Below are 24,783 nucleotides of genomic sequence, written 5' to 3'. Positions count from 1 at the left end.
TTACCGGGAACATTTTTGGGGCAAAAAGACCATACTTATTTTGCATCTCAGGGTATAGGGCCTCCATGTAATAGGCACAGGAAGAAATTTGTTAATTGATTGGACTTATGGAAGGTAAAGAGAAACAGAGAAAATGAAAGAAGCATGGTAGCTAAGAAATTATGGCTAATACTATCTGAACAATTCGACCATCTCCCATTCCCAATGCAGAAAGGTTCAGCTTCTCTTTCTACTTCTTGATATAATCCACAGTTGTCTTTTTGTTATTTTTTTCCCCCTTAAGATTAATTCTATGGAGGGAAGAAAAAAGGGAAAGAAAGCACACAATTTGATTGCTTCAAGGTCAAATTTTCTCCTTGCCTATCCCTTTTATCTTACATCACACTTAATGGACTAAGCCTTAGCATTAGCATAGGATAAAGGGCCTGAGATGGAAAGTAATTTGCTAATTTTCGGAGAAGTAATACCAGGCACATATTACATATGTATGACAACTACATTAACCTTATTACATTAAATACTCAGACATTGCACTTCAGTATTCAAATAGTCTTTAACATTCAAAATAAACAAGGCTATAATGTATTGAACAAATTCTTATGTGCTAAGCTTGACTGACTGCCTTTCTGAATCCATATCAAGAAAATGTCTTCTCAAGACAATATTGTAGTACATTGAAGAATAGAACCAACCATTTTTTCAAATATTTTGCAAAAATCTTTCTTTTTAATGTAGCGCTATGACTTACATTTTATAAAAGTTTAACATTTTTTATTTTTATTAAATATTTTCAGATATACAGAGAAGTATGGAGAATATAACATTCATGTTCTTATAATTAAGAGCTTTATCAAATTTTAATTTTGCTATATTTGTTTCAGAACTTTCAAATTAAATTAAACATTACAAATACAATTAAAGTTCCGTGGGTACCTCTTTTTAGTATTCTCCTCCTATCCCAAAGGTAACCTCTATCTTAAATAGGGCGTTAAGCATGCCCATGAAGATTTATGTATTGATCGACAGGCTTCTGAACTTTGAATATATGGCATCTGGCCAGGAAAGAGTTAATTCAGCATGCCTGGGTTGCTCAAACCCTGCACATTTCAAAGAAATGCTTGTCTTCAAAATTGGCCCTTGACTGGATCCTGACAGATAACTGAGTACTTATGCCTGATAGGTGACTTTATAAGACTGAGGCCTTGGGCCATAGTATACCAGTTTGATTGGATACATTTATCCTAACAAACTGATTTATGGTGAATATTTGTTTTTGCTAGGTGGACAGGGGAGGGCTAGAGTCTGAGTAGAAGAGCCCAGTCATTTGAGCACTACATGACTACATGGGGGTACTACATAACTAACGCCCAATAAAAACCCTGGACACCAAGGATCAAATGAGCTTCCCTGGTTGGCAACACTGAACATGTGTTGTCACAAATCTTTACTGGGAAAATCAAACACATTTCCATGCAACTCCACTGGAATTCCGGGAAGCCTGTGTCTGCTTACTCCTGGACCTTGCCCCATGAGTCTTTTCTATTTGCTGATTTTAATCTGTGTCCTTTTACTGTACTAAACTATAACTGTGAGTACTAAACTGTAACTGTGAGTGAGTATAACTACTCTTTTGGGTCCTATGAGCCCTTCTACTGAGTCATTAAGCCTGAGGGTGATCTTGGGACCCCCAACACAGCATCATCTTGTATCTATTCTGCAACATGTTTTATTCCTTCCACTCTCTACTTTTGAGATGTATTCATGTTGTCAAATGTGGCTTTATTAATTTTTTTCTTTATTGATTAAGGTATTACATATGTGTCCTTATCGCCCCATATCTATTGATGCAGAAAAAGCATTTGACAAAATCCAATACCCTTTCTTGATAAAAACTCTCAGCAAGGTGGGAATAAAAGGATCATACCTCAACATAATAAAAGCCATATATGACAAACCCACAGCCAACATCATACTCAATGGGCAAAAATTAAAACCATTTCTCCTAAGAACAGGAACAAGACAGGGATGCCCACTCTCACCACTCCTGTTAGACATAGTACTGGAAGTACTAGCCATTGCGATCAGACAAGAAGAAGAAATAAAAGGCATCCAAATTGGAAAAGAAGAAGTAAAACTGTCCTTATTCGCAGATGACATGATACTGTACATAGAAAACCCTAAAGACTCCATCAAAAAACTACTTGACTTAATAAATGAATTCGGCAATGTAGCAGGATACAAAATTAACACCCAGAAGTCTATGGCTTTTCTATACACCAATAATGAACTCACAGAAAGAGAAATTAAAAAAGCAATCCCATTTACTATTGCAACAAAAAAAATTAAGATACCTAGGAATAATCTTAACCAAGGAGACAAAGGACCTGTACTCAGAAAATTTCAGGACACTAAAAAAAGAGATAGAAGAAGACATGAACAAATGGAAGAATATACCATGTTCATGGATTGGTAGAATCAACATCATTAAAATGTCCATACTACTCAAAGCAATCTATAAATTCAACGCAATTCCCACTAAAATACCAATGGCATACTTCAAAGACCTAGAACAAAAATTCATCTGGAATAAAAAAAGACCCCGAATAGCTGCAGCAATCCTGAGAAAGAAGAACAATGTTACAGGGATCAAAATACAGATATCAAGCTGTACTACAAAGCCACTGTTCTCAAAACTGCCTGGTACTGGCACAAGAACAGACATATAGACCAGTGGAACAGAACAGAGAACCCAGAATTAATACAAGCCAGTATGCTCAATTAATATTTGACAAATGAGGCAAGAGCATACAATGGAGACAAGACAGTCTCTTTAATAAATGGTATTGGGAAAACTGGACAGATACTTACAAAAAAAGTGAAATTAGACCACCAACTTATACCATACACAAAAATAAAATCAAAATGGATAAAGGACTTAAACATAAGATGGAAACTATAAAAATCTTAGAAGAAGCCATAGGCAGCAAAATAGCAGATATTTGTCATAGCAATATCTTTACTGATACATCTCCTAGGGCAATTGAAACTAAAGAGAAAATAAACAAATGGGACTATATCAAAATAAAAAGCTTCTGCACAGCAAAAGAAACCATCAACAAAACAACAAGAAAGCCCACTGCATGGGAGAACATATTTGCCAATGTTATTTCCGATAAGAGTTTAATCTCCAACATTTACAGGGAACTCATACAACTTAACAAAAGGAAGATAAGCACTAACTGGTTTGGCTCAGTGGACAGAGCATCGGCCTGTGGACTGAAAGGTCCCAGGTTCGATTCTGGTCAAGGGCATGTACCTTGGTTGCGGGCACATCCCCAGTGGGAGGTGTGCAAGAGGCAGCTGATCGATGTTTCTAGCTCTCTATCCCTCTCCCTTCCTCTCTGTAAAATATCAATAAAATATATTTTTTTAAAAAGGAAGATAAACAATCAAATCAAAAAATGGGCAAAGGACCTAAATAGACACTTTTCAAAAGAGGACATTCAGAAAACCAAGAGACATATGAAAACATGCTCAAAGTCACTAATCATCTGAGAGATGCAAATCAAAACAACAATGAGGTACCATCTCACACCTGTCAGAATGGCTGTCATCAACAAATCAACAAATGACAATTGTTGGAGAGGATGTGGAGAAAAAGGAACCCTCCTTCACTGCTGGTGGGAATGCAGACTGGTGCAGCCACTATGGAAAACAGTATGGAGTCTCCTCAAAAAATTAAAAATGGAACTCCCATTTGACCCAGTAATTCCACTTCTAGAAATATATCCCTAGAAATCAGAAACACCAATGAGAAAGGATATATGCACCCCTATGTTCATAGCAGCACAATTTACAATAGCTAAGATTTGGAAACAGCCTAAGTGTCCATCAGTAGATGAGTGGATTACAAAACTGTGGTACATCTACACAATGGAATAGTACTCTGCTGTAAAAAAGAAGGAATTCTTACCATTTGCAACAGCATGAATGGACCTGGAGAGCATTATGCTAAGCGAAATAAGCTAGTCGGAGAAAGATAAATATCACATGGTCTCACTTATTTGTGGATCGATGTTTCAATATAAACTGATGAACAAAAATAGATCCAGAGACACAGAAGCATCGAACAGGCCGTCCAACCTCATAAGGGGAGGGGAGACAAGAGGTCAACCAAAGGACTTGTATGCATGCATATAAGCATAACCCATGAACACAGACAGCAGGGGGGTAGGGGCATGTTCCGGGGGTGTGGTAACAGCCAGGGAGAGGTCAATGGGGAAAAAGGAGACATATGTAATACTTTAAACAATAAATAATTTTTAAAGTTATCCATTAGCAATGAACAATCTACAAAGGAAATTAAGAAAATTTGATTTACAATAACATCAAAATGAATAAAGTGCTTAAGAATAAATTTAACCAAGAAGGCACAAGACTTACACACTGAAAACTATAAGACATTGCTAAAAGAAATTAAAGATACCCTACCTACATAAGTGAAAAGCATCCCATTTTTCATGGACTGGAATACTTAATATTGTTTAGATGAGAATACACTCCAAAGTAATCTACAGATTCAATGCAATTTCTATTAAAATTCCAGCTGCCTTTTTAGTAAAAATAAACAAATGATCTTAAAATTCACTTGGAATTTTAAGAGATACTAAGTAGTGAAAAAATGTTATAAAGAAGGACAAAGTTGAAAGACTCACACTTCCCGATTTCAAAAATTACTTCTACAAAGTTACAGTAATCTAACCATGTGATTCTGTCATCTGTTCTGAATGGAACAGAATTGAGAGTACAGAACTGATTTTTGACAAGAATGCCAAGACTGTTCAATGGGGGAAAAATACTTTCTTTAACAAATAGTGCTGGGAAAATACCCACATACAGAAGAAGAAAATTGCACCCTTAACTCACACCATATAAAAAACTAATTTAAAATAGGTAAAAAAATCTACACATAAAAGCTAAAACTATAAAGCTCTTAGAAGAAAACAGCAGGATATCTTCAAGACCTTTGATTTGGCAAAGGTTTCTTAGATATGACACTAAAAGCATGCACAACAAAAGAAAAAATAGATAAACTGGACTTCAAAATTAAAATGCTTTCTGTATCAAAGGATACTATCAGAGTGAAAAGACAACTCACAGAATGGGCAAAAATATTTGCAAATCATATATCTGATGAGGGTCTTTTATCCAGAATGTATAAAGAACACTTAAAACTGAACAAAGACAGCAACCCAATTTAAAAATGAGTAAAGGACTTGAAGAGACATTTCTCCAAAGAAGATATACAAATGGCAAAAAAGTATATAAAAAAGATGCTCAATGTCATTAGTCATTGGGAAAATGAAAATTACAGAGAGATACCAGTTCACACCCACTAGGATGGCAATAGTTAAAAGAAAAAAAAAAAAGGAAAACATTGAGTGTTGACAAGGATGTGGAGAAATGGAAATGCTCATGCATTGCTGGTGGGATTCTAAAATGGTGCAGCTGCTGTGGAAAATAATTTGGCAGATCTTACTTAGGTAAACATAGAATTAGCATATAACCTAGCAATTTCACATCTAGGTCAAGTATATACTTGAAAAAACTGAAAACAGGTGTTCAACAAAAACTTGTAAAGGAATGTTCATAGCAGCAGTAGCACTACTTACAATAGCCAAAAAGTAGAAACAATTCAAATGTCTATCAATGAATGAACAATAAACAAAATGTATTCGTACAGTAATATTCGTACTGAATACTATTCAGCCATAAAAAGAAACTACATGGCTGAAACTTGAAAACAGTATGCTAAGTGAAAGAAGCCATACACAAAGTCTACATACTGTATGATTCCCTATATATGAAATATCCAGAACAGATGAATTAACAGAGTCAGAAAGCAGATTAGAAAGTTGCCACGAACTACTGGTAAGAGAGAATGGGAAGTGACTGTTTAATGGGTACTTCAGGGTGATGAAAATGTTCTGGAACTAGACAGCTGTGATGATTGTACAACATTGTGAATGTACTGAGTGTCACTGAATCAAACACTTTGGTGGATTTTATAACAATTTAAAAATTATTTTAATTAAAAAACACTTTTGCATGACAAAAGAGAATAATGTCTCATATCAAGAAAGAAAACTGAAGTGGAAAACTATGGTAAAGGCAAATTATAAAAAGTCAGTATCTGAATATCTAAATTATTTATAAAGATTTGATACAAAGATATAGGATCAATTTCCAAAGATACCACGCTAAGTGGTCAAAAGTGAGGCACAGTTACATACCCAGAAATAATTACAATAAAATTCCTCACAAAAATGAATAGGTTGCTAGAAAGTAAATGCTTACCAAAACATCTTTAAGGAACATATTCTAAATATCTTATAAAAGCGTTAAAAAGCAAATGTGGTCAAGCCATAGTGAAATAAATTTAAATATCTCCACTGACACTGTGAAACTTCTAGAGAACAATCTGACAATATGTAACAGGAGCTAGAAAGCTGGTCAAGTACTTTGAACTAGTAATTTCAGTTTGGGGACTACACTTTTAAAGGAACACCCAAAGTAGGAGAAGCATTAAGTACTTTGAAAAAAGATATTCATAGTTATTACAACCTGAGAGAATACAAAATAATATAAATAATCAATAAAAGAATAGAGCTAAATGAAAACTACTATTATTGCCTAAACACAACAGGATATATGTATATTTGTGAGTATACAAATACATTTAAAATGACAACTATGTAACTATTTGATATGTTAAAATTATGTATGAAATAATGTCAAAGTAAATCACAAAATAGTGCTCACCTTGATTTTAACTCTCACAATAATATTTGTACTGAAATATACACAATGAAAAGAATTTGGAGTGTTTTTTAAAAATATATTTTTATTGATTTCAGAGAGGAAGGGAGAGGGAGAGAGAGAGATAGAAACATCAATGATGAGAGAGAATCATTGATCAGCTCCCTCCTACATGCCCCCTACTGGAGATTGAGCTGACAACCTGGGAATGTGCCCTGTCAGGAATATGAACCGTGACCTCTTGGTTCATAGTTTGAGGCTCAACCACTGAGCCACAACAGCTGAGCAAGAGTTTAGACTCCTTTAAAAATAAGTTGTACAGAGTGATCATTTTCTGGCAATTACTTTCCAATCACATTCTTTGCCCAAAGATTGGTAAAAACAAACAAAGGCAAATAAAAAAATGTATGGAATAAACTGTAAGTTTAGAAAAAAAAAAACTTAAGTAATCAAATTAAGATATTTCGTTTAGTTATACCCTTACTCTAAACCTCTTTTTGTTGAGATAAAAGCTTTGAGGCAATATCCCAACAAAATTTTGAGGAATATTTTTTCACTGTATTTAAAATATTAGCCATATTCTTATAAATAAAAATGTTTTTCATATATTACTTTAGTCAAGATACCCAAATATGCTTTTAAGTAACAAGGAAGAAAAGTCAACTGAATGCATGAAAACTATATGTTGATATAGATGCTGAAATATGAATAACTGTCATAAGACCAATAAAAGTATCTTGAGTAGATTTAAAAAATGTAACACTGTGCAGTTCTCATTTTACAAGCAACCTGTGTACAAATCTGAACATAGAAGCCATCATAAAAAGCTAATAAAGGCAAATTGGAGCTTTTAGACATTCTATCTGTTCAGAAGTTGAAGGGAAAAGGCCTTGAAATCAGCAGAGGAAATAAAAAAAAGTATAGTTTAAGGGAACTGTCTCATATGGTTTAAGAGACACTGTCCTGCCCCAAATTCTCTCTACTAACAGAATTTTTGTGGTATTGTACTTTTATCAAAATCAATAACTCTGAAACAATTAAGCAGTGATACTTTATTACATAGTACTATGAATATATTCATTTTCTTTCACTTCTCTCCTAAGACCTAAATGAAGTAAATTGCAACTGGAGGGAATGAAAAAGAAAGCAGTACTGAAACATCCACTATGGCAGTCTCCCCAGGTCTATATTTCCCCCAGAATTCATTTTTTAAAACTATTTATATTCTTTTCCTTATAATCAAAGTTTTGACTCACTAGCCTAGTAAAATATATCTTTTCTGACTTCTCCAAACAATTTTAGTCATAAGAACTAATAGCATTTAAAAAAAATGAACTCACCTGAAATTTATTATTGAACACTGGCGAATGAGAAGCTTTTAAAACTCTTCTTTAAGATCTCTATCCATTTAAAAACTGCTTTACTTTTAAATTTTACCACCATTATACTTTCTGTTTATATGTATACTAGAGGCCCGGTGCACGAAATTCGTGCACGGGGGTGGGAGGGGTGTCTCTTAGCCCAGCTTGCACCCTCTCCAATCTGGGACCCCTCAAGGAATGTCCGACTGCCCGTTTAGGCCCGATCCCACCGGACATCCCTCTGACAATCCAGGACTGCTGGCTCCCAACTGCTCGCCTGCCTGCCTTCCTGATTTTCCCTAACCGCTTCTGCCTGCCAGCCTGATCACCCCCTAACCACTCCCATGCCAGCCTGATTGATGTCTAACTGCTCCCCTGCCAGCCTGTTTATCCCCAACTTCCCTCCTCTGCCGCCTGGTCACCCTTAACTGCCCTCCTCTGCAGGGTTGATCGCCTTCAACTGCCCTCCCTTGCAGGCCTGGTCCCTCTCAACTGCCTTCCCTTGCAGGCCTGGTCCCTCCCAACTGCCCTCCCCTGCTGGCCATCTTGTGGTGGCCATCTTGTGTCCACATGGGGGCAGGATCTTAGACCACATAGGGGCAGCTATCTTTATCTTGTGTGTTGGAGTGATGGTCAATCTGCATATTACTCCTTTATTAGATAGGATAGAGGCCTGGTGCACGGGTGGGGACCAGCTGGTTTGCCCTGAAGGGTGTCCTGGATCAGGGTGGGGTTCCCTTGGGGCGTGAAGAGGCCTGGGCGAGGGGCCTGTGGTGGTTTGCAGGCCAGCCACGCCCCTGGCGACCCAAGCAGAGGCCCTGGTATCTGGAATTTATTTACCTTCTACAATTGAAACTTTGTAGCCTGGAGCGGAGCCAAGCCTCCTGCTCAATCTGTGGTGCCGCCATTTCTGTTTGGATTTGTTTACCTTCTATAATTGAAACTCTGTATCCTTGAGTGGAGGCCTGGGCCCACCAGGGTGTGTGGAAAGCTTGGCTTCCTCTGTTGCCGGGGAAACCCAGGCCTCCCTTCTGGTAGCCATCTTGGTTGGGGTTAATTTGCATACTCGCCCTGATTGGCTGGTGGGCGTGGCTTGGCTGGTGGGCATGGCTTATGTAGCAGAGTGATGGTTAATTTGCATACTACTCTTTATTAGAGAGGATAGCTTTACTATATAGTCATTAGAGATTATAGTAATAAAGACCTTAATTGAGCCTACAAAAATTATATTTAAAGAAATCTTTCAGCATAATATTTATTAACTCAATTCTTACTTTGCTTTAACTTATGGAAATCACCGGCTCTATCCTTGGTAGCCTGCTTTAGTATATCACCTTGAATTCTAGGTTCACTCTCCAAGTTTGGGCCTGGAATTAAACGCTGAAGAAGATTGGGAGGGTTCGGTTTTGAAGTTCCAGGGTTTCCATTATGATTTACATGAGAATCTACGATAGAAAAACATCAAGTTAAAGTCATTATTTTACAGGAGAATTTCACAAGATCTGCTTTAGAAAAGCTAAGGAACATTGTTGTCTGACATTGGGTAGTTAGGTAGCCTTTTTTTTTTTTTTTAAGATTGATTATAATTTCTTCAACCAAATCTTACAACCAATGTGATTCTAGCTGTGTGAAGTTTGCTAATCAGTCTCCATGTGCACCTCCAGTACTGATTATAAAACCTATTCGCCAAAGGAATATGTAATAGAAACTGAAAAATTAAAATGACAATGATACAGGTTGGATGACTCTTTCCCCCCCTCCAAACTATATATTGTTGTCAGAAATCTGCAAAATCCAGTAAGGCTTTTAAAAGTTCCAAACTCTAAGTCATTTTCATTTACAGTAGTTATTCTTGACTATTAATTGTTGACTTATTTCTTACTAGTATTCTCCTGGATATAACCTTTCTTTCCCCCACCCCCTTTTTTTTCCTCACTAAAGCCTTGATTTAGATCCTTATAATTAATTTTAATCGTATCAATTCTCATTTTAGGAGAACATTTCTGTAAAATCAAATAGGTATTCAGAAAACAAAAACATTCATAAGTACAGAGTAGAAATTTTAAAATAGGTGAATCTAGTAATTTATAGAAGGATTCTGTGAGATAATTTTGAACAAATTTTGAAGAAGGTAAATACGTACATACAGAACAACAGAGATCAAAGGGAATATATAGTCCAGAGTGGCAAAACAAATAATTCTTCTGCTTTTAGGAATCTATTAGATAACGTGCATTTTTAAATGATCACTTCCCTGAGCTTTTATCAGTCATTTGAAAATATATAACATTAACTAGAAGAAAATTACTTCACTATGCTGTTAAGTGACATGTTTTATTCACTACGTAACAATACATGACCAAGAAATTAGTTTTCAAGTAAAATTTTAAGAATAAGACTTCATACCTGGAACCATATTAGGGGAGAGAGGTTGTCCAGTTGTATGATGGGAGATTGCTTGATGACTACCATATTGAGAAATAGAAATAGGGGGTTTCTTTAAAACTAAAAGAAAAAATAGATCCATATTATTCCCATTGACTTTATGATTTCTAAAAACCAACCACCATAAATTTACATTGCACTAATGATGCTTATCCTAATTTTGTAATTCTTATAGTTGGAATATAATTAATTTGTGGCTACTAATTGATACATTGCACCACCCATCACAAGTTTTGGTGATCAATAAATCTGACCAGAATAAAAGAAATAGGAACTCTTATTCTCCACTATATTCCCAACATTTAGAATATTGCCTGACATATAAGAGGAGCTCAATTAGAGCTGATGAATGAATAAGTAAAAAAATCTCTTCATGTGATACCTTTATATATAGATAGTATTAATAAAGCTTGACATTTATAGATTAGGCGAAGCAATAAAAATATGCTATTCCAAGTTGCTCATCCTACATAATAAAATGGTAATATGTAAATTACCATCACTCCGCTACGCCCACGATTGGGCCAGCAGGAGGCACAGGGGGCGGGACTCAGGGTGGCCGGGGTAGCTGATTGGGCCAGCAGGACGCTGAGCTCGCGGCGCCACTGGCGCCGCGAGCTCAGCGTCTGTGTCATGGCTGCGCCGGAGGCTTTCGGAAGGCCTGGTGCACCGGCGGACAGCCGGCCAGCTCCCCCGCAATCAAAAGCCAAAGCGGGGGAGCTGGCCGGCTGTCTGCTCCGGCACAAGGCCTTTCGAAAGCCTCCGCCGCGCCAGAGGCTTTCGGAAGGCCTGGTGCACCGGCGGACAGCCGGCCAGCTCCCCCACGATCAAAAGCCAAAGCGGGGGAGCTGGCCGGCTGTCTGCTCCGGCACAAGGCCTTTCGAAAGCCTCCACCGCGCCGGAGGCTTTCGGAAGGCCTGGTGCACCAGCGGACAGCCAGCCTGCTGGTGCACCAGGTGCATGATTAAATCATGCACTGGACCTCTAGTATTTAAATAAAAACTAAATATGAATAATATAACAAGTTGAGATTTATTTTTTGAAGAGGGAAATTTTAAGTTGTACCAAGGGCTTACTAACAAAGATGTACATACTTATAGTAGGGACTTTATTCTCCCTTAAGAAATGAAGGCAACAGGGAAAGAGATACCTTTCATTCACTACCACTAATTACACTATATGCTTGTGCAGTGTAACATGATACAAAAGAAGAGAGCAAAAAAACTATAGAGAAGAAAAACAGATAAAGAAGAAAAAAAATAGAAAAGTCCATCTATAGGATATGGTTAGTGGCACATTTTATTCTTCTAAGTCTTTGGTGTGGCAGAGACAATGCTATGTGATCATATTTCATTGTATTTTTCCTGGAAACAGAGGAAGACCAGCCTTCCGTATGGTGATGGGCCATAGGACTGGGTTCTGACCATGAGAATGTGGGTGATACTTCCAAGTATGGTATTAAATCTGTGCAAATCATCCTCAATATGTCTTCCTTTGTGCTACAACTCTGCAGGCTACATATAAAGATGGTGGCTTGAAATAATGAAAGGGGACAATGCTTGAAGGAGAACTGCAAAGACAGTCATCTAACCTGCAGCAAATGTTATATGAACAATAAGTAAACCTTTATAGTTCTAAGTTACAGCAATTAGGGGATTGTAAATTAATACACCACAGCCTAGTCCATCCTAACCCATACATGGGTTTGTTTGTTTTTTAAATATTTTTCATTGATTTTGTTTGTTTTGTTAATCCTCACCTGAGGATATTTTTCCATTGATTTTTAGGGAGAGTAGAAGAAAGGGAAAGGCAGAGAAACACATCGATGTGAGAGAAACACATCGATTGGTTGCCTCCTTCACGAGCCCCGATCAGGGCCCGGGCCAATGAAGAGCCTGCAACCAAGGTATGTGCCCTTGACCAGAATCAAACCCGGTTTGGCTCAATGGTCCACAGGCCGATGCTCTATTCACTGAGCCAAAATGGCTAGGACTTTATTGATTTTTAAAGAGAGAGGAAGGGAGAGAGATAAAATGATAGAAACATCAATAAAAGAGAAGCATCATCCATTGGCTGCCTCTTATACGCCCCCTACTGGGGATCATGCCCTGACCAGGAATTGAATTGATGACCTTTTGGTTTCTGAGTCTATGCTCAACCACTGAGCCACACTAACTGAACAACCTGGGTTATTTTTATTTTTTAATTTAAGTTCTTTATTGTTTAAAGTATTACATAAGTCTCCCTTTCCCCCCATTGACCTCTCCTCGGCGGCTCCCACCCCCTAGCACATGCCCTCCTCCCACCCCCTGTCTGTGTCCATTGGTTATGCTCATATGCATGCATACAAGTCCTTTGATTGATCTCTTACCCCCTCATCCCCCACCCCCCGCCTTCCCTCAAATGTTGGACAGTCTGTTCGATGCTTCTGTGACTCTGGTTCTATTTTTGTTCATCAGATTGTTGTTCATTATATTCCACAAATAAGTGGGATCATGTGATATTTCTCTTTCTCTGACTGACTTATTTCGCTTAGCATAATGCACTCCAGTTCTATCCATGCTGTTGCAAATGCTAAGAATTCCTTCTTTTTTACAGCAGAGTAGTATTCCATTGTGTAGATGTACCACAGTTTTGTACTCTATTCATCTGCTGATGGGCACTTAGGCTGTTTCCAAATCTTAGCTATTGCAAATTGTGCTGCTATGAACATAGGGGTGCATATATCCTTTCTCATTGGTGTTTCTGATTTCTTGGGATATATTCCTAGAAGTGAAATATACCGTGTTCATGGATTGGTAGAATCAACATCATTAAAATGTCCATGTTACCCAAAGCGATCTATAGATTCAATGCAATCCCCATTAAAATACCAACGGCATACTTCAAAGACCTAGAACAAACTCTCCAAAAATTCATACTGGCTCAAATGGAAGTTCCATTTTTAATTTTTTGAGGAAACGCCATACTGTTTTCCACAGTGGGTGCACCAGTCTGCATTCCCACCAACATTGCAAGAGAGTTCCTTTTTCTCCACATCCTCTCCAGCACTTGTCATTTATTGATTTGTTGATGATAGCCATTCTGACAGGTGTGAGATGGTACCTCATTGTTGTTTTGATTTGCATCTCTCGATGATTAGTGACTTTGAGCATGTTTTCATATGTCTCGTGGCCTTCTGTATGTCTTCTTTGGAAAGTATCTATTTAGATCCTTTGCCCATTTTTTTAATTGGATTATTTATCTTCCAGTTGTATGAGTTCCCTGTAAATGTTGGAGATTAAATCCTTATCGAAAATAACGTGGGCAAATATGTTCTCCCATGCAGTGGGCTTTCTTGTTGTTTTGTTGATGGTTTCTTTTGCTGTGCAGAAGCTTATTTGATGTAGTCCCATTTGTTTATTTTCTCCTTAGTTTCCACTGCCCTAGGACTGTATTGGTAAAGATATTGCTATAACAAATGTCTGCTATTTTGCTGCCTATGGTTTCTTTTAAGATTTTTATGATTTCCCATCTTATGTTTAAGTCCTTTATCCATTTTGAATTTATTTTTGTGTATGGTGTAAGTTGATGGTCTAGTTTCATTTTTTTTTGCATGTATCTGTCCAATTTTCCCAACACCATTTATTGAAGAGACTGTCTTGTCTCCATTGTATGCTCTTGTTCCTTTGTCAAATATTAATTGAGCATAATGGCTTGGGTTGATCTCTGGGTTCTCTGTTCTGTTCCATTGGTCTATATGTCTGTTCTTGTGCCAGTATCAGGCAGTTTTGAGAACAGTGGCTTTGTAGTATAGCCAGAATATTGTGATCCCTCCAACTTTGTTCTTCTTTCTCAAAATTGCTGCAGCTATTCGGGGTCTTTTTTTTCCCCCCCAGATGAATTTTTAGAGTTTGTTCTAGGCCTTTGAAGTATGCTGTTGGTATTTTAATGGGGATTGCATTGAATCTATAGATCACTTTGGGTAACATGGACATTTTAATGATATTGATTCTACCAATCCATGAACATGGTATATTCTTCCATTTGTTTATGTCTTCCTCTATCTCTTTTCTCAGTGTCCTGTAATTTTCTGAGTACAGGTCCTTTACCTCCTTGGTTAAATTTATTCCTAGGTATCTTAATTTTTTTGTTGCAATGGTAAATGGGATTGTTTTTTTAGTTTCTCTTTCTGTGAGTTCATTATTGGTGTATAAAAAAGCCATAGATTTCTGGGTGTTAATTTTGTATCCTGCTACATTACCAAGTTCATCTATTTGGTCTAGTAGTTTTTTGATGAAGTCTTTAGGGTTTTCTATGTACAATATCATGTCATTGGTGAATAATGACAATTTAACTCTTTTTTCCCCCCAATTTGGATGCCTTTTATTTCATCTTGTCTGATCGTTGTGGCTAGCACTGACAGTACTATGTCAAACAGGAGTGGTGAAAGTGGGCATCCCTATCTTGTTCCTGTTCTTAGGGGAAATGGTTTTAGGTTTTACCCATTGAGTATGATGGTAGCTGTAGGTTTGTCATATAAGGTTTTTATTATGTTGAGGTATGATCCTTCTATTCCCACCTTGTTGAGAGTTTTTATCAAGAAAGGGTGTTGGATTTTGTCAAATGCCTTTTCTGCATCAATTGATATGATTATGTGATTTTTGTCTCTCAATTTGTTTATGTTATGTATCATGTTTATTGATTTGCAGATATTGTACCACCCTTGCATCCCTGAAATAAATCCCACTTGGTCATGGTGTATGATCTTTCTAATGTAATGCTGGATCTGATCTGCTAGAATTTTGTTGAGGATTTTTAGCCTCTATGTTCATCAGAGATAATTATCTTCATTTTAGTGTCTTTATCTGTTTTTTTTTTTTTTTTTGGTTAGGGTAATGCTGGCTTCATAGAAACAGCTTGGAAGTGTTCCTTCCTTTTGAATTTTTTGGAATAGTCTGAGAAGGATAGGTTTTAGTTCTTCTTTGACTGTTTGATAAAAATCTACTGTGAAGCCATTGGGCCCTAGGCTTTTGTTTACTGGAAGCTTTGTGATGACAGCTTTAATTTCCTCCTTAGTTATCAGCCTGTTGAGATTTTTTATTCTTCTTGAGTTTTGGAAGGTCGTATTTTTCAAGGAATATGTCCATTTCCTCTAGGTTGTTTAGTTTGTTGGAGTAGAGCTGTTCATAGTTTTTTTTTTTTGTTTTTTTTTTTACAATGTTTTGTATTTCTGTGAGATCTGTTATTTTGCCTCTTTCATTTCTGATTTTGTTTATTTGGGTCTTCTCTCTTTGCTTCTTGGTGAGCCTGGCTAGAGGTTCATCAATCTTGTTTATCCTTTCAAAGAACAAGTTGTTGGTTTCATTGATCTTTTGTATATTTTTTGGGGGGGTCTCTATTTCATTAATTTCTGTTCTGATCTTCATTATCTCCTTCCTTCTGCTCATTCTGGGCTTTCCTTGTTACTTCTTTCTAATTCTTTAAGTTGTAGAGTTAGATAATTTATTACCAGCTTTTCTTGTTTTTTTTGTTTTGTTTTGTTTTGTTTTTGAGGTAGGCCTGTAATGCTATGAACTTCCCTCTCAGGACTGCTTTTACTGTGTCCCATAGGTTTTGGATTGTTGTGTTTTCATTGCCATTTGTTTCCAGGATGTTTTTAATTTCTTCTTTGTTCTCTTTGGTAATCCAATCATTGTTTAATAGCATACCATTCAGTATCCAAGTGTTTGATTTTTTTGATTGTTTTTATTGTAGTTGATTTTTAATACTATGCCATTGTGGTCTGAGAAGATGCTTGATATGATTTCAATATTCTTGAATTTGGAGAGACTTTGCCTGTGACCCAATATGTGGTCTATCTTTGAAAATGTCCATGTGCACTTGAGAAGAATGTATATTCTGAGGCTTTGTGGTGAACGTTCTGAAGATGTCAATAAGTCCATCTGATTGAATGAGTCATTTAGGATTGATGTTTCTTTGCTAAATTTTTGTCTAGGGGATTTATCCAGTGATGTCAGTGGGTAGTAAAGTCTCCTACTATGATCATATTGCTGTTGATCTCTCCCTTGATATCTTACAGAAGTTTTTTTTAATGTATTTATGTGCTCCTGCATTGGGTGTGTATATGTTTACCAGAGTTACATCCTCTTGTTGTATTGATCCCTTTAGTATTATGAAGTGGCCTTCCTCTTGTTACGGCCTTCACCCTGAGGTCTATTTTGTCAGATATAAGTATTGCTACCTCAGGTTTTTTTTTTTTTTTTTTCATTTACACTTGCCTGAAAGATATTTTTCCATCCCTTCACTTTCAGTCTTTGTGAGTCTCTTGTTCTGAGATGGGTCTCTTTTAGACAGCATATATATGGATCATGTTTTCTTATTCATTCAGCCACTTGATGTCTTTTGATTGGAGCATTTAAGCCATTTACATTTAAAGTTATTATTGATAGGTATTTGTAGCCATTTTTATTTTCTGTGCCTGTGTCTCCCCCCCCCCCCCCCACCACCTTTTGTTTCCTTCTTTTTAGAACAGTACCTTTAGCATTTCTTGCATTGCTGGCTTGGTAGTGATAAACTCCCTTAGCCTTTTTTTTTTTTTTTGTATGTGAAGCTCCTGAGTTCCCCTTCTTCAATTTTGAATGATAGAATTGCTGGATAGAGTATTCTTGGATTCAGTCCCTTGCTTTGCATTACTTTGTATACTTCATTCCATTTCTTTCTGTCCTGATGTGATTTTGTTGAGAAATCATTTGATAATCTAAAGGGAGATCGGTTTTAGGTAACTTTCTCTCTCTCTCTTGCAGCCTTTAAGATTCTTTGTTGTTAACATTTGCCATTGTAATTACAACATATCTTGGTGTGGATCTTTTTGGGTTCATCTTTTTGGGACTCTCTGTGCTTGTGTGATCTTTTCTTCCCCAAACCAGGGAAGTTTTCTGACATTATTTCTTCAAATAGGTTTTCTAACCCTGGCTCTTCTTGTCATTCTGGTACCCTTATTATATGTATGTTGCTTTGTTTTGTGTTGTCCCAAAGCTCCCTCAGGGTCTCCTACTGTCTTTTGATTTTTTTCTCTAATTGCAGTTCAGATTGGGTGTTTTGCTTCCCTGTCTTCTAATTCGCTAATTTGGTCCTCTGCTTCTCCTACTCTACTTCCATAGTGGGTTTTTTTTATATTGTAGCTATATCACTCTTTATTTCTTCCTGATTCTTACATAGGTTGTTGATTTTCTCATCCATCTGGTTTATGAACTGTATGACCCTTATTCTTAATTCTTTTTCTGACATATTGCATACCAACTTTTCATTTAGTTCCCTTTCTGCCAATTCCTATTTCTTTCTTTTGGGGGTGGTTCTTCTGTCTCCCCATTTTTGCTCTCACCAAATGATCTAGGTGTCAAGTCGTGCGGGATCTATGGCTGCAGCAGTGAGCTTGGTGGCAGGTTGTGTGGTTGTGGGTGGCAGCTGCTCTTCAGGAGGTCGTGGGGTGGCTGCTCCTTGCATGGTTGCGGGCAGCAGCTGCTCCTCGGGGGATTGCGGGTGGTGGCTGCTCCTCGGGCAGCTGCTCCTCGGGCATTCACAGGTGGTGGCTGCTCCTCACACAGTCATGGGGTGGCTGCTCACGCTGCTGCTGGAGCAGTCACGGTGCCTGGGGCTGCTGTGTAAGGATTGGCTGTTTGTGTGTGCACAATCACGGAGCTGTTCGCATGTGCGGTCATGGTGCCCAGGGCTAAAGGGAGCGCCCTACAGAACTCACATGAGCCCTCTGCTGGGGAGGCTGGAGTTCCAGTGTCTATGGGTCAGCAGCCGAGGCAGCAGGTCTCTGGCCAGAGTGGTTATAGGATCCCAGGTGGTGTCTGAGAGCACCCTGGGTATAGGTGAGGCTGGGTAGCAGTCATAGCATCTCTCCTTTTCAAGATGGCACGGCCTCTGCAGCAGAGCCGGTGCTCTGGGAGAGATTACAGCAATAGCAGAGGCTGCCCAGCAATGAGAGCCCAGTCTGCCAGCCCCCAAATGTCCTGCAAGATCTAGCTGTCCCTCACTCACACACACACACACACCACACGTCCACACAATCCCCTTTTGCTCCCTTACTCACTCACACTCTCTCCCTCACTGCCATCCTCTCAGCCACATCTTGCAATCATCAACCTGGGTTATTTTTCAAGTTTATTTCAATCACTCAGTTTTGTTTATTATTACATAGATCTCTAAACTTAAGAACCCAAAAAGTTTAAAATTCACTCTAAGCAAGCAACCTATTCAAATTTATAGAGAGCTGAGGGTTTCCATATTTTATTGTGTGCCCCTTACCATGTTCCTACTGCCAGTTACAATGCCCAACACCCACTTAGGCACATAAGACAGCTAAATAACTACTATCACCTAACATCTTCTTTTAAAATTTTTTTTTATTGATTTGTGAGAGGAAGGGAGAGTGAGAGAGAGATAGAAACATCAATAATGAGAAAGAATAATTGATCATCTGCCTCTGCATTCCCCACACTGGGGATTGAGCTTGCAACCCAGGCGGGGCCCCTATGGGAATCGAACTGTGACCTCTTGGCTCATAAGCCGATGCTCAAACACTGAGCTAAGCCAGCCAGGCTCACCTAACATCTTAAAAGAACAATACTATGTCAGATTTAACAATACAATTTTGATTTTCTAACAGACTGTGAGGACACTAAGCATCTGGGAGATATACTTGGAAAGAGAAGTCAGTCACAATCTACAAATTTGTTGAAAACTGTTGGACCATAGTTGGCTTCAGCACTATATAAACCAGAAAACAAGAGAGGGCACCTCGTCTACTAAGCAATAAGTGATCATATATGTCCTTAGTTTATATGATAATGTCTCCTGCTCAAGAACAAGGTGACTATTTAGAGGCAAAATTATGACTTAGATAGGTAGAGAAAGGCTGGATTTAAAAAGTCTTTATATTAATGGGGGGCAAAGGAGACATGTGTAATGTTTTCAACAATAAAGTATTTTTTAAAAAGTTTTTATGAAGCATCCAGAGGAATTTAGATCTGATATAGTAGAAACAGAGTAGTAATATGGAACTCTTATAAGTTTGAAATGAGTAATACATGTTCCTATAGAAAGTTTAGAAAAATAGAAAAGCACAAAGAAATTTAAAATTAATTGTCATTTTATCACTTAAAGATAACCATTGTTACTATTTTGAGACTATCTCTTTGGTATTTTTTTTCTTTTCTGTATATTATACTATATACCTTAAACAAAATTAAGATTCCAGTGTAGATGCAATGTTATCAGATTTCTTTTGTTTTCCTCTGTATTATTTTTAAAAATTTAAATTAAATTTATTGGGATAGCACTGGCTAATAAAATTATATAAACTTCAGGTGTATAACTTTATAATACAAAATCTATCTACTCTATTGTGTGCTCACCACCAAAGGCTAGTCTCCTTTTGTCACATGTATTTGACCCCTTTTACTCTCTTCAACCTCCCCCCACCCCTTTTCCTTCTAGTAACCACGATTCTGTTGTCTATTTAAGTTTTTTTAAATTTTTTATTTTATTGTTTAAAGTATTACAAATAGTAGTACATGCATCTCCCGTTTTCCCCCACTGACCTTCCCCCTGCCTCCCCTACCTTATGGCACATGCCCTTACCGCACCCCCAGTGTCTTGCGTCCATTGGTTATGTTTATATGCATCATATAAATCCTTCAGTTGATCTATTACCTCACCCCCTACCGCAACCCGCCCAGCGTTCCCGCTGTAGTTTGACAGTCTGTTTGGTGCTTCTCTGCCTCTGTATCTATTTTTGTTCATCAGTTTATAATGTTCTTTATTATCCATAAATGAGTGAGATCATGAGGTATTTTTCTTTCATTGACTGGTTTGTTTCACTTAGCATAATGCCCTCCAGTTCCATCCATGCTGTTGCAAATGGTAGGAGATCCTTCTTTTTTACAGCAGCATAGTATTCCATTGTGTAGATGTAGCATAGTTTTCTAATCCATTCACCTGCTGATGAGCACTTAGGCCGTTTCCAAATATTAGCTATGGTGAATTGTGCTGCTATGAACATAGGGGTGCATATATCCTTTCTCATTGGTGTTTCTGTTTTCTTGGGATATATTCCTAGAAGTGGTATTACTGGGTCAAATGGCAGTTCCCTTTTTAATTTGAGGAGACTCCATACTGTTTTCCACAGTGGCTGCACCAGTCTGCATTCCCACCAGCAGTGCATGAGGGTTCCTTTTTCTCCGCATCCTCTCCAGCACTTGGCATTTGTTGATTTGTTGATGACAGCCATTCTGACAGGTGTGAGATGGTACCTCATTGTTGTTTTGATTTGCATCTCTCGGATGATTAGTTATTTTGAGCATGTTTTCGTATGTCTCTTGGCTTTCTGAATGTCCTCTTTCAAAGAGTGTCTATTTAGGTCCTTTGCCCATTTTTTGATTTGGTTGTTTATCTTCCTTTTGTTAAGTTGTATGAGTTCCCTGTATATGTTGGAGATTAAACCCTTATCTCCTTTATTGGGTGCATATATGTTTATCAGACTTATATCTTCTTGTTGAATTGCTCCCTTTAGTATTATGAAGTGGCCTTCCTTATCTCTTGTTATGGCCTCACTTTGAGGTCTAATTTGTCAGATATAAGTATTGCTACCCCAGCTTTTTTTTTTTTTTTCATTTCCATTAGCCTGAAAAACCTTTTTCCATCCCTTCACCATCAGTCTGTGTGAGTCTTTTTTTCTGAGGTGTGTTTCCTGTAGACAGAAGATATATGGGTCATGTTTTCTTATCCACTCAAGCTACCCTATGTCTTTTGATTGGGGTATTTAATTCATTTACATTTAAAGTTATTATTGATAGGTACTTGTTTGTCCCATTTTTATTCTTTATGCCTGTGTTCCTTCTTCCCTTCATATTTCTTCTTTTTACAGCAGACCCTTTAGCATTTCTTCCATTGTTGGTTTGGTGGCAATAGACCCCCTTAGTCCTTTTTTATCTGTGAAGTTCCTGATTTCACCCTCCATTTTGATTGATAGCCTTGCTGGGTACAGTATTCCTGGATTCAGACCCTTCCTTAGCATGACTTTGTATATTTAATTCCATTCCCTTCTGGCCTAATGTATTTCTGTTGAGAAATCAGTCGCTAGTCTGATGGGGGATCCTTTGTAGGTAACTTTCTGTCTCTCTCTGGCCGCTTTTAAGATTCTTACTTTGTCGTTGGTGTTTGCCAATTTAATTATAATATGCCTTGGTGTCGGTCTTTTGGGGATCATTTTGTTTGGGACTCTGTGAGCTTCTTGGACTTGTGTAAGTTTTTTTCTTCCCTATATCAGGGAAGTTTTCTGTCATTATTTCTTCCAACAGGTTTTCTATTCCTTTCTCAGTTTCTTCTCCTTCTGGCACTCCTATTGTGCAAATGTTATTTTGTTTCGTGTTGTCCCCAAGTTCCCTTAGGATCTCCTCCTGTTTTTAAAGTTGTTTTTTTTTTTTCTAGAAGCTGCTCTGCTTGGGTATTTTTTCCTACCTTGTCTTCTAGCTCACTGATGCGGTCCTCTGCTTCTTCTAGTCTAATGTTGATGCTTTTTATAGAGTTCTTCATTGCACTGATGCCATTTTTCATTTCTTCTTGGTTCTTCTTCATTTCCTCTTGGTTCTTACAGATGTTGTTGAATTTGTCTTCCAACCTTTCCAGCGACCTTATGACCATTTCACTGAATTCTTTCTCTGACATATTTCTTGCCTCCATTTCATTTACTTTCTTTTCCGGTGATGCCACCTTTTCTTTCCTATGTGGGCTCTTTGTCTCCCCATGATCGCTCCTGTCCGGGTGTCTGGTTATGTAGTTCTCTCTCTCTCCTGCATTGACTTAAAGGCACAAAATACAACACAACAAGGCACAACGCACAAGGCACTGAACACAAATGTATTGATGATACTAATAACCCCCAATAACGTGACCACCAGAGAAAAGAGAATTAGGGGATAAAAAAAAAAGTGTTAAAAAATGATATTGAGAAAAGGAAAAAGAGTAAGATAGAAAAGAAAGAGAATAAAAAATAAAGGAAAAAAAACTATTTATATGGGGAGAAAACGCCAACAGAAGAACAACTAACTCAAAAAAAGGCAAACAACAAACACTCAGAGATTAATGAAAACTATAAACAATAACTAATAACATGTGAGGAGAGGAAAAACAGAAGCAAAAAAAAGAGAAACAAACACACAAACAAAAAACAAACTAAACAACAATCAAACAAACAACAACAATAGGACAGAGAAAAAGAAGGGCAAAACAAAATAAAGCAAAAAACATAAAACAACAAAAAAAGAAAAAAAAGGGAAGAGAAAAAAGTGGATAGTGAAGAAAGAGCAGAGAGAAGTGTGTATAAACTTTGAGCAGAGGAGCAGAAATTAGATATATAAGTAGGATAAATTTTTAACAGGGGATAAAAAGAAAGAATAGGGAAAATCTAAAGCAGTAATAGCGTAAGAGAAACAGGACAACAAAAGGGGAAAAGTGAGGAAGAGAGAGTTGGTATAAAGGTAAAGTTGAGATAGAGTAAAATGATGCTAAAGAAAAAATAAAAATAGAATGTACGACACTAATCACAAAATAAAACAAAATAAAGTGAAATAAAATAAAATGAAACTTTAAAAAGTAAAATAATAGTAATAATAATACTAATTAAAATATAAATATAATAATTAAAATGGTTAAATCAAGTGAGAAAAAAATTTAGTTTCTTAGGTAAACGATAAAAAATAAGAATGTGCAGTAGTGAAGGTCATTCACTTCCTCTACTGTTCTGTTTGGCACGCCTGTTTTCTGTCAGGTAGTCAGGACAGTATTGAAGTTCCCTGCGTTCCACTGCTCCTCTGTGTCGTAAGCCACAATCCTGTTTTCAAGCAGACAGTATTTCTTTGTTTCTCAGCCTTTGTTTCTCACAAGAGTCAATGTGATTCAACCCCTGGGTGGCAATGTTTCTGTACTGACATCTAGGGCTATAAATGACATCCTCTCTACCCAGCATTTAGTTTTTGTTTCCCTTGCCGCACTTAATACTGGGCTGGGGGGATGCCCCAGAGTTGGTTTTCTGATCGTTTCTCCCCGCTCTGATCCCCAGGTTCCACAAAAACAACTTTCCCCTTCAGTCTCTAAGAGTGTTTTTAATTGGGAGATCCTATGTACTGGGCTTAGTAATCAAAAGCAAAGATTTAAAGAGCAAAAAAGCCGGAATAAGCACATGCACTCACGACATTTTCCCCCAGCACTGCGCGCGTCTCTGTGCACGTATTTTTCCCTTGGCACTGCACAGCTGGTATACAGATAGAACTTCCGGCTGCCTTTCTGTGCCCAGCCCAGCTATGGGTTGATTTCTAGAGTTCCCTTCTGCCAGCAGCCCTGTGGACCCCCTTCCACATTTGCAGGCTATGCTGACCCCAACGGCCGTGGATTTTGTGGGGTGCAGAATTCCTTTGAAACTCTAGATCCCACTGCGCATTTCTCCCTCCAGCCTGGATCGCAGACCTCACCTTTCTCTAGGCGATATTAACCTTTCTGTGAGAAGGTGAAGGGCTTGTCTATGTCCACATATTCCTGCTGCTTTGAGACCTGGTGTTTGTGGGTTCGCAGCTGGTCCCTGGGTGTTGTGGTTGGAGGGTCCTGGGAGGTATCTGAGTTCTTCCCGGTTGAAAGTAAGGCTAGGCTTCTGATCATAGCCACTCTCCCCTTCAAGATGGCGTGGTCTCTGGGTAGAGCCGGCTGCTCCGGTAGAGATTTCAGCAGCAGTAGGGGCTGCCTGGTCAGGCAGTCCCCAATAGTTCATTGGAATATAGCTGTGCCTCACTCACAAATAGACACTCCCCACACAGCCACACTCTCTCCTTTCGTTCTCTCACACATTATCTTGCAACCTGCCTTTCCATCAGCAGCCATCTTCCTGTCTATATTAATTTTTTTATGTTTATTTTGTTTGCTCATTTGTTGCTTTATATTTTATATCCCACATAAGTGAAATCATATGGTTCTTATATTTTTCCATCTGACTTATTTTACTTAACATAATACTCTCAAGATCCATCCATGTAGCCCTGGCCAGTGTTGCTAAATGATTAGAGCATTGGCCTGGGAACCGAAGAGTCCTGGGTTCAATTCTGGTCAAGGGCACATATCT

The 24,783-nt window shown here is 37.9% G+C and overlaps 1 protein-coding gene across 4 annotated transcripts in view; it reads right to left on the bottom strand.

Moving 5' to 3' along the window:
• Positions 1-24,783, bottom strand: part of GOLM2 (golgi membrane protein 2) — a 103,925-nt gene that overhangs the window by 18,532 nt on the left and 60,610 nt on the right. For 2 of the 4 annotated variants that reach the window (XM_079768026.1, XM_079768028.1), the window contains exons 7-8: positions 10,587-10,685; positions 9,455-9,625 (exon numbers count right to left, since the gene is read on the bottom strand). In XM_079768026.1, the coding sequence (XP_079624152.1) occupies positions 9,455-9,625; positions 10,587-10,685 (270 nt within the window). The remainder of the gene's footprint in view (positions 1-9,454; positions 9,626-10,586; positions 10,686-24,783) is intronic. The other 2 variants (XM_079768027.1, XM_079768029.1) reach the window with 1 other exon arrangement.

The sequence above is a fragment of the Cnephaeus nilssonii genome (genome assembly GCF_951640355.1).
Source record: "Cnephaeus nilssonii genome assembly, chromosome: 4".
NCBI classification, from domain to species: Eukaryota; Metazoa; Chordata; class Mammalia; order Chiroptera; family Vespertilionidae; genus Cnephaeus; species Cnephaeus nilssonii.
The sequence above is the reverse complement of the archived record's forward strand: the minus strand, read 5'-3'. Positions and strand labels throughout refer to the sequence as shown.